Genomic DNA, 14,742 nt, shown 5'->3' on the forward strand with positions numbered 1-14,742 from the left:
CGTATACTTAGAACCTTGGGCCGAATGACAGCAGTGTGACACTGGGACAAGAGGCGGGAGCTGACCAGGTGACACAGCAAGTCGATACAGTCGTGATTCGCTGGTTGGGCGACAGCCTTGTCCAACTAACGAATTTGATTCGCTCAAAAACTCTCCAAAGGAGATGTTGGCAGTGTAAATGCATCTGTTCACATCTCTAAATATCGTCAGATTGATTGTCAAAGTAAATTTGACACGAGATTTTGACGTTCAGATGCTTTTTAGTTGGACAATGGTCCAACTAGCGGAGGTCGAACTAAAAAGCGGTCCAGTTAAAAAGTGTCTACCCAGCGAATCACGGCTGTAGAAGCAACGTGTAACAGAAAATTGCGGTTAACATCATTTGTGAGCAAATTAAATTTGTAATATTTCATTATCATAGTTAAATATTTCTTTAAACACCTTTAATTTATAGGTGTCGATTTATAGATATTGGTTATTTACATTATTTGAAGGGAATTGAACTAAGGAGAAGACTAAATGTAAGCAAATTTACGCTATTCTGAAATTAACCTAACCTAATAATAAAATTGAATTATTGCTTTGAGCTACCGAGTAGAGGTGTGCGCCGATGCATTTTTAATCGGCGGCGGCGTAAGCGACATATTTGGCCGGCGGCGGCGGCGTTGGCGGCGTCACGCCGTTGGACCCTATTGGCGGCGGCGCGCCGGCGTGTGTCGGCGTGACGAATATTGACGCCTATGTAACTAAAAACAATTCTTGGCAGTAAAATTCCTTTCCCAAATTGGTAACAGACTTCGCAGCACATACAAACAGACGTTACCAGCTTGAAGAAAATTCTAAAAAAAATCATCGCTTTCGATGTACTAGCGACGTCTGTTGAACACATTGCACAAAATGGAATCCTTGCAATCATATCAAGTAATTTTTTTTTCAACTGAAGCCCCAATAGTGCCCACCTAGTGGCAGATCACTTTCAGAATGTATTACAAATTTGTTTCAAATTAGAAAAAATGCATTTAATTTCCATTTTTGCAACAACTTTGCACTCCTTCGCAGAAAAGATTGGTTAACAATCGTCCTACGCTGATCCACTTTGTTAGATGTTTTGTTGAATGTAGGGCTAGTTTTTTGTAGGGTTTTGACGTCTTACTTGCAACGCAAAATGCATTATGAATTTCTATTTTGATGGAAAGAAATGCATTTAATTTCGCTGATGCGTCACAAGTGCCCACCCTGCTTGCCAAATGCAAGATAATAAATGAATGGCGGGACTATTTTACAGTTGTAAAATTTAAAGAACGAAATAGAAAAATTGTCGATGTCGCATACTACGACTTCGCATGAAATAATGATTGCAATGGACAAATTTAAAGAATGCAGAGTAACGACTGTATTTCAATAACCCATAATAATTATTTATAGTTCTATGTTTGGGAAATTAAAACGGTAAAATAGTTTTTGTTTTGTTTGAGGAAATTAATTCTTGTTGTCGTTTCATTGTTTTTTGTTTCATTTTAGTCTTCTTTACCGTCGCTCTTTAACAATCCCACAGATATCGGGTACCCTAACACGAGGTGTTACTAATGGCATTACTGCGCAGAAATGTCACTTTTAATGGTCGTGTAAGGACCTTTTACTTCATTTTCCTGGTTGGCATTTACTTTTACTTCTTGTAAGTACAAAATAACGCATACGATTCCGTGACACCACATTTTCTTTCAACTTAAGATTTGCTTCTATCTAGAGTGCAAAGTATGCTCGATGTGCTGGAGTCATACAGATCTACACCATAACGAAACCTAAATATACAGTTACTATCATTCATAATAATTCCACGACTTGATGTTGGGTTGAAACTGATTACTAAACAAGTCTGATTGAAAATGGTCTGAGCGTATCTCTAGTTTTCGTAGCACCTGCACTCCGCCAATTGCTCCAGCAGATCCGGGGACCAACAAATTCGAATCCATTGCATACACCTAGTCAGATTCGATACATCGAATCAATTAAATTACTAACATCCTATTAAGTGCTTACTCGGCGATCGGCATCGTGTTGTAACTTAAGAAATAATTGTGAAAAACTCCCGCCTTGGGCACTTCGACAAGAATGAATTTCACATTTCCGGCCCATTTTGTTTGTTTTGGTTTGCATGAGATTAAAAAGACGGCAACGTTTTTGGGTAGGTGCGGAAACTAAGTAACTCATTTAGCTCTGTGTCAAAATCTCTTCACTAACACCACGCTCGCCGATATGGCGCATTTTTTGTAATAATAAACGACCGTTTTTTCTACGAGTGATGAAAATTCATCTCGTGTTACGTCTTTTTTGTCTGTGATACCGGGTTGATGCAACTGACACTGAAAATCTTTCCTGAGTGGGGCTAGATCACACGATGAATAATTTATGAGACCAGAAATCTTACCCTCTACATCGCCACATCAGTGCACCAGCGTCGCGAAAAGTCAAGATTATTCTGTCCAACTATTCTTCGAGAAATTTTTTTTAAAATAGGTCACGATTCAATCAATGACAAGTAAACCTCGCATTGAAAATAATTTTTGTGTTTTCAAAAAACTAGTTCGCGCAAAAAATATGGCATTATACTCAAATGTTGTGTCTGAATATGCTTAATATTTTTATGATTCTAGTTCATAACTTGATGATACATTAATTTGTATTAACTTTATTGACTAAAAAAGTCAAGAATTGAATGATGTGCAACGATTTTCGTAAATTCTCTTCGTGTTAACGTGATATTTTAGCCTTGAGTTTATCGTCGGATTTTTTACACAGAGTCACGTGTCTTATAGTTTTCTTAATTATTTCACGGATTTGAATTGTGGCTAAGTAATGTATTTTTGATGCTTAGCGCAGTTTCATTTAATTCCGAACATTACACTGAATCTTAACAAAAGAATAACAGGGTTACAGGTCCTGGTAGTTTCCTTGTATCTAATGCTCGCGCCTATGAGACTGGTTGCTAGCATTTGTACACAATATCTCACATAGAAATTTCAAAACCAAAGAGCATAGCGAATAATCCATGAATAATAGTCTGAGTTCCTTGAAATTGTTTTCGTAAGTATATTAAGATTATGTGGAAAATTAATTACTTCATGAACTATATCATGAACAGTTTCACGAGCTCGACGGGTAATCGTGTCTAGCATACTATCATGAATCGGTTAAAAAATCGATGAATAATACACTGTATTCCAGTGAAATTGATTACGTGCAAAGATTAAGATCGGGCAAATTATCGTAAATTTCATTACTTATATCTTGAAAGTGGAAGTGTTTTTTTTTTAATTTGTGGACATTTCCACGCGCACGAATGGTGAATTGTAACTTATATGCTCGCAATCATAACCAGTTGACGAAGCAAGAATGGATCCATGAATTGTATTCCGAGTGTCGTGTAATGATTTGCGAGAAAATATCAAGACTTTGTTAATGTTGTGATCTAATTCACAACCACTAATACCAAATAAACATCAATATATGATTAATCATGAATCAGTTAACGTCGTATATTCGGACCATAGACAATGTTTCTAGATTTGTGGTTAAAATTTTGATTGTCGAGTTCGCGAATTGTCGGCGTGGGAAAAAAGCATCGGCGGCGCGCCGCCGGTCTACCTTTCGGCGTCGGCGTTTGTTAAAATTTACCGGCGGCGGCGGCGTGGCGTGGCGGCGCACAGGTCTACTACCGAGAAACTAATCGTCGCTACGAAGAACTCTTCATCCCTTCGAACAGGAATGCCATAACTAAACTACGACAGCCGAAGAAATTCATCTCACCCAACGATAAGAAAGCCTGGGGACAAGAGACAAGTGATTTGTTACGACCGAGTATCTGACACACTCAATTCCTTTTGAAACTCGGATAAGGCTACTGTACAAAATCGCATTGGAGGATGTGATAAGAAGAGCGAGGATTGTTGATAGTGTGGCACGTAATCTCAAGACGATGGTAGAGACCACAGAATATATAGGGAGAGTGAAGACAACATTAATAATTATTTGTCAGTGATATTTCAAACGACCTCTCAAAATATATGGACTTGACTCGTTTGGAATGTAATTATTGTTCTCATTTTGACAGTGTTGTCACTCTCCTTATATGCACTCAGGTGGAGACATACATCCGACTAAAATTTGAATCAATGCGAATTGGACTATGTACCGAGTATCGATTGATCATTAGGATATCAAAGTGGCTGATGAGTTCGTTTATTTTGCCCCATTATTGTCGATAATGGCACCAACAGAGAAATGTAAGGATGCATTCTAACAGGCAATGGTACTTACTTTGGGCTTTAAAAAACCCTTCGGTCAAGCATAGGACGCTACCGCATGAAGTTAACCATTCTACAAAACGCTCGTTATACCGGTTGTCCTCTATGGCCATAAAACCGGGACAATGCTGGCGGAGGACCAACGCGATCTAGCTGTTTTCAAACGATCTATTGGGGAAGGGTCGAGGGTGCAGATGGAAGCGGAATGTGAAGACGACGTATGAACCATGAGTTGCGTAGAGAACCTGTCATAGTTCGAACAGCAAAAACTTTAGGGCAGCGGTAGGTTGGGCATGTTGTTAAAACGACAACCCGTAAAAAATGTTTTCAAAATGAATCGGTCAGGTGCAAGAAGAGATATGGATCGACCAAATTGAACCGAAACGAAAACCACTGTCTTAGACACCCATAACGATGCTCGTTTTCAAAACTTTCGCGGTAACCGAAAGCCGCCACTTTGGATTTCGAAATGGAGTCAATCATCAATATTCGTCAACCTCCGACTACCCTCTTTTCAAGGATACCTACATTGAACTTGGTTTTCGGTGCTTACTGGTAAATTCTGAACCCATTTTCATAAGTAACTTCTTTGACCTGATTCAAAGTCCATACTATCAGGTTATCGTGTTCAATAAAATTAAAATAAAATATTCTGAGCTTTCAAGCCGCCGATCAATGTAATTTCAACATATGTATAATTTAATGAACGGAAAACTGCTGAGTAAAAGAACCAATAAAAATGGTCAGTTCAACCAATTAAACTCAATAGGTAAATCAATCGCATTAAAATCAAAGCTTTCTAAATAAACCAATTACAACCCACACCCATGCACGAATAAAAACGATAATAAAAAACATAATAATTTAGAAAAACTGATTACTTTATGAAATATGATTCGGTATGTTGATTTTTGGTTATTTTTCCCCAAAATAAGTATCTCTTAACGAGAAAAAACAATAAAAGTTAAGTTTTTAAATTGATAATGTTAGCTCTTCCTCAAGTGCAACAAGTAAAACTGTCTGATTTCAAGCTACCAACAAAACGACTTTCGGAAATCAAACGAACAAAATACCATAACACAAAATTATTACAAATTCTAAACAAAAATTAAAATCTACTGAGGTGAAAACAAAAACATGCTGATGATCAGTCGCCAGCGGTTGATTGCAAAACCGAACCCATGACCAACATCCCTTCCAACTTACCTCGTGCGCGGACATCATCCGACTGTCCTTCCCCGGATGGCTGGTGACAATCGAGTTCGTCCCACTGGCCGCAGCGGCCGACGAAAAGGCTTTCAGCTGGGCTTGAACCTGCTGCTGTTGCTGCTGGGCAACTGCCGTAGCTGCTGCAACGGCAGCTGCCGCGTGCTGTTGCTGTTTTTCCTGTTGCTTCTGCTGCAGCAGCTGCTGCGTCGCTAGGCTAATCTTTTTGTGGTAATGAGGCTTACGGGCCCGAATTTCCTCCAGGCTGAGATCTTCCGGCGGATGAACAATCTTGGAAGTTGTACCGGTGGCGGGTATCACAGTCGAAGATTTGGACGCATCGCCGGAAGCTGCGTTCGCCGCATTTGCCGTGTTGGTTGTTGGCGGGGCGCTGATCGTCGCACTGCTGCAAATGCAATAAAAAAAAACTTAGGTGATACGGAACAGAGCCGAACTATGACAGTTCGCACTAACCTGTAAGCGGGAAACGTAGGCTTTTGGATTGCAGGGTTTGCTGACATTGTCGTAGCGGAGGCAGCCGCCGGAAACAGAGGCCTCGCGTGACCTCCCATCATGGGAGGCATCATTTGCATTCCCGGCGGAACCATGTATGGCATGTGTCCCATCTGTGCCATCATAGGATTCATTCCGTACGGCTGCATATGAGGCGGCATCATGTTCGGCATTACCAAACCGTGGGAAATGGCTGCGGTGAAAAAATCAAACATAAGCTGAGTACATCACGGAATTCTACGTTGTGTACATTTTCACAAGGACAAGGACCTTTTGAAAACATCCATTCGCATTGCTTCAACTTACCGTCCGGTTTCGTTTTCTTCGCTACCGGTTCATCATCGTCCGAGTCCGATCGATTACCACCGCCACCGTTTTTCTGTTTCTCGTGCTCCCGGATGTCCTCCGGTGGGATTCCTTCCATTCCGTAGATCTCGATCTCGATGTTGGACCGGTTCGGCAACGAGTTCGGCACTTTATCGATCGATTCTTTGTGCACCTGCATACAGTGAATGGAAAGGCCCGGTCCAGTGTACAACTTTTTGTGGCAAATGTGACATTTGAAATGCTTTGCTTTTTGGTGCTGCACCAAAATTTTTTCGTCGTCGAATTCTCGATTGCAGTACCTATAGTAGGAAAAGGGGGAAAGGCGAGGGCGGAATAGCTAAGGAAAATGTAGGTTCTTTATTGCTGTTGCATATCGTAATGCTATTATCCAGTTATGTAATGCAATCTATCGTAAGCAAATGACAAACGATACATTACGAATCAAAACAAATCAACTCAGAAACTTTAATCACAAAAGGATACCAGCACCAGGGCTTCGATGCCTTCTTCTTTTTGCGACCCATTATTGGATTTTTGTTCTACTGCTGCTAAACGAGACACAAGGGCGATATTCAGGTAGAGAAAAATTGAGAATTTAGCCCCAAAAACGATGTTTCTGGGATTCCAACTATCTACAAATGTATATCACAGCACTAGCAATAATAGAAACTAAAAATTTTACAGAAAATCAACAAATTCTGAAGGATTTTTCAGCAAAAAAATGCACTCTGTAAATCTTTTTCACTTCCACTCGAGCACGATCAAAAATGGAGACGATTTGGGGCGCGTTGCTTGATTCAGTGTTCGGGAATTTGGCTTTGACAGATTAATGTATGACACCAGACGAGGGGTCTGCACATGTTGCTTATCCACTCGACGCGCCAGCTAGGTTTCATTATTGGTACCAGTCAAATGATGACAGTATTTTTTTTGCATTGATGACTAAGACATAACGTGGCAATCGGCTTCTTATGTTTCCTTCGACATTCTTCTTTTCGCATATTTTCACCCTGCCGAAATCTTCCAAACAGTGGTACTATTTTTATTAATGAAAATGGATTCTTATTAATATATTTTATGCATGCAATATTTTGTATCTTGCATTCATTATATTTATGAAGGGCACCGTTTTTCCATGTTGTGGGTGTTTAGTAAGGTTTTATGAAGCCTTTTTTATTTCGATTATAGAGGTTTTAACCTTAAGGTCATTCGCCTCTTCGGGTTAGAAAAATCTCTAACCCTATGTGCGGGGTTGGGATTCGAACCCAGGTGAGCTGCGTACAAGGCGATCAATTTACCAACTACGCTATGCCCGTCCCCAAACATTTTATGAAGCCATTTTCCGACAAATTTGTATGGTTTGGTTACTCTTTAATTTTTGTTAAAATTAATGAACCACACGTACGGCAAATGTATGGTAGATATTTATTCTATCTAATATTGTAGTTGTAAAATGGATACACATTTGATGTAGTAAAAATATGGGAACAGATTGTAGAAGTTTATTCAGATACTTACTTGAAAATTTTCAAATAATATCTAAAAAATTGTTTGCGCCCATATTTTTTACATTAGTTTCCACCAAGAAAAGTTGAAATGCTTTCTCTCACAACTCTCTGTTTCACTCGTTTTGACAGCAGATTCCCAACTCATCACAATCGGAATGTTTTCTTTTAGAATGTATGCGTAAATGTAACAACCGATTCAAAAACCATTCATTCATTCAGGATTGGTTGTTGCATTCGGTTGGAATTCCATCATAAATTAGCCCAATGAGTACTTTTTATCCATTTCACTACTGCTCGATGAGGCAATGTCAATGATGTTGATCTTAATAATGGGTGAAAAATCCTTAAGAAGTATTTCAACCGAGTTAACCTGTAAACTAAGGATCGTAACGGATCGTTAGAAACAAAAAATACCCATTTTTTGACAGCTCGAATAACTTCCGAAAATTAGCCATTTGAATACATAAAATGGGTAAAGTATTTTTTACCGTGTAGCGCATATATTTTCTGTAAACATTGATAAAAAAAAACTTTTAAACATCAAATCACCGATCAATTTGTTGATAATTGTTTATGAAAATAAAGGAAAACCGTCATTTTATAAGATGATGAGTAAACATCTTGCGAAAAGGGTGTAAAACGTAGTGGTTTCTAATATTATTGCGAATCTTTTCTAAAATCCACATCGTGACATATTAGCCATGTGCCGACAAGCCGTGTGCCAAATCACGCGCCTATTCACTTTGCATTAGTGCAAGGGAAAAAACGATTTGACGTTTATTTTTGTTTCGTTCGCACTCATGTGTGAAACATATAACAACAAATCGACGAAATGCTAGTTTATCTCGGGATAAACAATATTCGCAGAGCTATGTGTGCTGTTCCGAAATGTAATTTGTTGAACACCGTAGCCGCCGCAACATCATCATTTCCCGTTCCTCCTAAGTTAAGCAAAAGCTTCATGAGATGGTGTAAATTCACGAAACTCTCCAGATTACACGAGGTTTGTTACAGTACCAGGAGAAACTGGAAGGACTCCGGAGAAAGTCGTTCCTGTACTCTTATCTTCTCTTTTTTCTTCTTCTGGTAGCAAACCGAAGTACAAGGGAGCAAGAATTTGTTGCTCCTGTTTACTCCGGAGTGACTTCCGTGTACTGGAACAAACCCAATATATCCGGCTAATAGGTAAGTGTCAGCTTTGTATCATACACAGCCCATCCTTCTCTCTGATAGTCTTCACTGAATCTCCTACGCTCCAAAAAATAAAGGAGTTGGTCATTGATTTCGAGTTGGAACTTTATTTATGGAACGATTTTTTATAACCACAATAATACCCCAGTTATATTTCGAAGAAATGTATGAGCCCAATAGTTACAAATGGCTGTAATTTCAGAATAATTGCAAATAAAACTAAATTTCTTACTCGTTTCATTCATATTTTGGCAGTGGTAAGCTTTTTCCGAGAAGAAAAAGAACTGTTTGTTGTAAGCTACGACTCACTTACGGGTGAAAAAAGCAAACTGTATCACTTTGTTAGTACATAAGCTGAATCATAGGTGCCGCATGACTAATTTTGGTTTTGCCGTAATTTACCGATCTTTTGTTTACCATATATCTGTCAGTGTAATTCCAATCGAACACGAGACTTGTCAAAAGCACTCATTAGAATCGCTTCGAATCCTTCTGGAACGAGGGCCATTGTCAGGTCTCGTGCACGGTTGGAATGACACTGACACATAAATCAATAAATGGTAAACAAACGATAGAGATGGCGAATCTTTATCCAGAGGGATTTGGTGTCATTAGCGGTCAGAGTGAAGCCAAATCTACCAATCAAATATGTCAGATGGTTGCCTATCGTGCAAAGTAAAGACGCTGAATTACTTAATAAAGGCTCGCCTTCAGTTGACTCGTATACTACAGTTACTGCAGAGTTGCAACGTCGATAATTTTTCATCATGAAGTGCTGTGTGAAGTTTTGTACCAATAAAACTACCGCCAGTTTAAAAAATATTGTTTTTTTCGCTTCCCGGTAAACTATGACCTTCGTGCGGAATGGATTCGGTTGTGTGGTTTACCAGAAAATTACAACATTACGGATAGCTCGAGGATAGCTGCAATGGTAGAAGCCTGGGACGGGACATGCGAAGACGGTCTTCTTTTTCCCTCCCGATATTGATGTTATTTTGCAGGGAAAAATCCGCTTGCTAAATTATTTCAAGCAAATGCCGATGATAGTGTTGTGCCGATGCGGCATAGATTTCTGCCGATGAGGTACTGAATTGTGCCGAAAATAATAGAGCTCAAACATGACATGAATTATGTTATCGTTTGTCTGAGCTGTGGAAAACAACATTAACCATAACTGTTGAGCAGAATATTAAAATTGCACGTGTCGTCGGTGCATTTTGCATATTTATTTGTGTGCATCTACATGCATTTGAGTAACATGTAAAATTTGTTTCCAAAACACTTTGTATATAGCCAGGATATTACGATACTACCCAAACACTGTCCATTCTAAGAAAATAAAAATCGTCAAGAAAGGTCCGGTTCGCAATGACAGGCCATTGCCGGTTCGCGGTGACAGTTACTTTTTTTCACTTTGCACGTCCCGTCCCAGGTAGAAGCAACTTCTAGTAGGCATCGTAATGATGACAGTTATATATTTTACCTTGCCTTAGAGATTTGATTCAGAAATTTATTAAAAATATTTTAACTCACTATCACAATACTTCCCAAAATTCATTCATCAGATTGCAACATTTGACAAGTCTTCTGCTCGATTGGAATGATATTGACAGGTCTCGAGCTCGATTGGAATGACACTGACAGATAAATGGTAAACAAACGATTGACGTGTCGAGTCGTTATCCAGAGGGATTCAGCATAGTTATTCCAAACCCAAAGAAAAGTCAAGCTACAAGAATTGATGTATCGATTTTGTTGGTTTTTTTCGGCAAATTAGGTCATTAAACGAGAAAAAAACTTTTTTTATTACATACATCGATAACGCTGATTTTCGTGATTGCAACCATGTTTTTTTCCAACTCAAGAAACGTGAAAATAATATTAAAATTTTAAATAAAGAAATATGTTGACAGTCTGGATTTGACACTATCAGAAGCATTTGACATATCGAATTTCACGACAAATGATGCCCTGCCAGAAAAAATTAATACATGTTTTCCCGGTTTTCCCGCAGGGTAACTTTACTGCATATAGTTTTTTTTTTTTCATTTTGGGTGTTGTCCTCATAGGTCAAATGTAAACAACCGCAGTTTTCCTAGGTATGGTTGCCAAGCTTACATAAGATTTATTTTAAAAAACAAAAAACTCATTTTTACGTATTACAACGAAATTTTTTACTAAATAACGTTATATTATGTATATTGGACCTAAAATTTATCGAATGGAACGGAAACCTATATATAGTTTAATGACCCAATTGAAGACTAAGAGAAACGAAAGCAATTAAATTGAAAGCCGGATTTTAATAACCTTACAACGAAAAACCAGGGCCGTCTTAAGACTACACGGGGCCCCTGGGCACTCTTGAGCTAGGGGGCCCCTACAATTGAAAATCTATAAGCAGCTGTAGTAGTACGATGATTAAAAAAAAATCCCAGCTTTTCGGTACAGTTTCCACTCCATAGCACCCTGAGGCTCTTTTCCAAATTTAAACCAAATCTGTGAACCGTGTTGACATTACTTTAAAAATAAAGTGGGATTTAAATTATACCGAGAACAAAGACGAATTTAGATTTCCACAACCTGGTGTCGTTGCCGATGTCCAAATATCGTCATGGACTTATTAACTACGCTATAGTATTCCCAGTTATCTGACCTTCATGGTTGGTAGACGTTGTTTGAGGAATAAGAGTGCATCCATCAAGAAGAAGAAATGTCGGGGTTGGGTTACGCTACCAAATGTCCGATGTTCTTCAAATACCCTCAAACACATGCACATTGCCGTGACTCATTTATTCAAATCTAGGGGAAAGTCAGGGTGTATGTATGTAAATACTTTAAAAATGCTATTTTCAACTTTTTTATTGGGATTTCATGACATTTGTCTACAAGATGGTTTATTTATTCTAGATAAGGCGGATGCATTACAGAGCAACATTATTGGTATTGTGTCAGTCTAAGACTGACCATGCAAAATGAAACTTGCCAAATCCGACCGATTAGTGTCGAGTCTTCGTAAGACCTCAAGAAGTTACTTTTGGGCATTTCCATGTGAATTTGTTCATTTACAGACTCAAATATGACATAGAAATAAATATGTTTCCACATTCGCACATCGCTTGCCAATCAAAGTTTTCTAGTTGGTTGACTAAGGTTGGGTACCTTCCAAATTTTGTATACGTAGTGTGCCGAATTTTTGTTTGCTGTAGTTAAAAATAAATTGAAACTTGAATCGAAATGTGGAATTGACGTTTTAACTGATTTAATAGTCATGCAGTGCCTCGTTTTCTACCGCTCTGATGCCCTTTAAACAACTTGATCACATGGGATACGGTGCAATGTGGGATTCCAAGCTGCTACAGATCTATACTGCCGCTTTACGCATACCAATCAAATCGGACGGTTCGTTGACCTAGTTTTCTGCTCGAAGGAATATTTTGTATTTCGGTCGAGAAGTCAGTATCCCCCTTCTGCACGTCGACACGCACCACCCACCGCTAGTTATCATGATGCAATCGCCCGGTTGCCCGGTTATGTCGGTAGTTGTTCCAGCTAGCCAACTGCTGAATTATCGTAAGATTGAATTTTCCGAGCTGTGGGACTATTTGCTCCATCTGGACTGGTCAACGCATCTAGGTAACAGCGATGCAGATGCAATGACCATAAACTTCTGCCGAGTAATTCAGGACTGGTTACAGAATAATCTCCCAGTAAACGGGAGTGTTTCCTCGGCATGGAGTACATCGGCGCTGCGAGTCCGTCGCAGAAAACGAAATGCATGCCAAAGCAAACTTCGTTGCAAACAATCGCCTGCCACGACCAACGACATTCACGTTGCCAGTGAAGCATACCGGAATCTCAACGCTGTTATGTATAGATCGTAAGTATAACGAGTTCAAGTAGGCTTACGAAGTAATCCTAAAAGATGTTGGAACTTTGTAAATTCCAAACGGAAAAATTATACTAGTAACTGTTCCGAAAGATATCGCTGTCTTAAGCACCTTTTCGATTTCACCCGACATGTTAATAGCAGCTGCAAGAAAGCTAAAAAGCTCTTTCTCCCCTGGACCGGATGGGATTCCAGCTGCTGTCTACTGTCGCTGTGCCGTCGCTTTGGCTGAACCTTTGTCTCGCATTTTGAACCAATCATTTGACCAGGCTAAGTTCCCCGACGTTTAGAAACAACCCTACATGTTCCTGGTGTTCATAGAGGAGAAAACACACGTGGACACTATATACACAGATTTGAAATCTACTTTTGGCCGAATTGCCCATGAAATTTTTCTCAAGAAGTTGTACAATTTAGGAGCGCCCGACAAGCTTACGTTGCGGCTACGCTCCTACCTACCTACGCACAGAACGCCTTTACCGTTTACCAATAGATCAGGTGTACCGCAGGGCAGCAATCTGGGCCCACTGCTTTTTTCACTGTTTTTTAATGATATAACAGTAGTGTTAGATTCCGGGTACAAGCTCATATATGCCGACGACCTTAAGCTGTACTTAGTCATCCAGTCAGCCGAGGACTGCTACCAACTGCAAGCAATATTTGATCGATTTGTGAAGTGGTGTGGAATGAATTAGCTTACTGTAAATATTGCCAAATGCTTCGTGATAACGTTCCACAGGAAGAACGATCTGTTAATCTTCGATTACAGTATCGATGGGGTTGCGCTACAGAGAGTCAATGCAGACTATGATTTGGGTGTAATTTTTGACCACAAGCTGTCCTTCAACTCTCATATGACCAACATAATTGTGAAAACTAATCGCCAGTTAGGACTGATTTCGAAGATTTCACGGGATTTCACGCATCCGTACTGTCTAAATTCCCAATACTGCGCATTGGTCAGACCAATCTTCCAGTTCGTCTCGCCGGTTTGGAATCCGCATCACCTAACTTGGTGTTTAAAATTGGAGAGAGTACTGAAAATGTTCGTACGCTTAGGAACTTGTCTTGGCGTGACCCGCAAAATTTACCACCGAATCGTGACCGTTGCCAGTTGCTCAATTTTGAGACATTAGAATGTCGTCGTAGTATCCAGCAAGCTACTACCTTGGTGAAAATTTTAAACGGAGAATGTGATGCGCCTGAATTGCTGCCCGGCTTAGATTTCCGCGTAGCGAGGAGAACACGAGATACATCATTATTATTGTCGAGGTTCCATCAGACATCTTTTGGATTCCATGAACCACTGTCTTCAATGATTCGAACCTTTTCTCGTGCTAATTGTGCCTTTCAATTTGGTGACTCCTCGAAAATATTTGCAAACGATATAAGAAGATTGTGTTTACTGCGATTATTGTGTGTATTAGTAATAAGAATCAGGCCAGGTACTTGTAATTTTACTTAATTTTGTCCATTTAACCTTGCGACAAGATAGTGGTTTTTACGCCCATTTGAAGGTGGTGCCTGGTAGGAGGAGGCCAACTCGAACGGACCTTTTTCCACCCAAATCATTTGAACTATTATGTCCGATGATAAATAAATAACTGTCCCATGTGCTATGGGATTCCCAATACACGCGATACAATTATGCGTAGAGTGACAATATACTTGCCCCTATGCTAAAAAGTTACAAACATTTTTTTGAAAATTAGTCTATTGAATGGTTTTATATTCATTCTACGTGCGGGGCCCCCAAAATCGCGGGGCCCCTGGCCCTGGCCCAGTGTGCCCATGCGTAAAGACG

General features: G+C 39.5%; 2 protein-coding genes across 4 annotated transcripts in view; both read right to left on the reverse strand.

The window, feature by feature from the left end:
• LOC131678977 (BUB3-interacting and GLEBS motif-containing protein ZNF207-like) overlaps window positions 1–7,131 on the reverse strand; it is a 54,731-nt gene extending 47,600 nt beyond the window's left edge. For 2 of the 3 annotated variants that reach the window (XM_058959477.1, XM_058959478.1), the window contains exons 1-4: window positions 6,834–7,129; window positions 6,330–6,649; window positions 5,985–6,216; window positions 5,511–5,916 (exon numbers count right to left, since the gene is read on the reverse strand). In XM_058959477.1, coding sequence (XP_058815460.1) covers window positions 5,511–5,916; window positions 5,985–6,216; window positions 6,330–6,649; window positions 6,834–6,874 — 999 coding nt within the window. In that variant the 5' untranslated portion in view covers window positions 6,875–7,129. Of the gene's footprint in view, window positions 1–5,510; window positions 5,917–5,984; window positions 6,217–6,329; window positions 6,650–6,833 lie in introns of all 3 variants that reach the window. The other variant, XM_058959479.1, reaches the window with a different exon arrangement.
• The window catches only part of LOC131678974 (protein yellow-like), a 342,660-nt gene that overhangs the window by 147,390 nt on the left and 180,528 nt on the right, over window positions 1–14,742 (reverse strand). The window lies entirely within an intron of this gene.

Source organism: Topomyia yanbarensis, chromosome 2 (genome assembly GCF_030247195.1).
Source record: "Topomyia yanbarensis strain Yona2022 chromosome 2, ASM3024719v1, whole genome shotgun sequence".
NCBI lineage: Eukaryota > Metazoa > Arthropoda > Insecta > Diptera > Culicidae > Topomyia > Topomyia yanbarensis.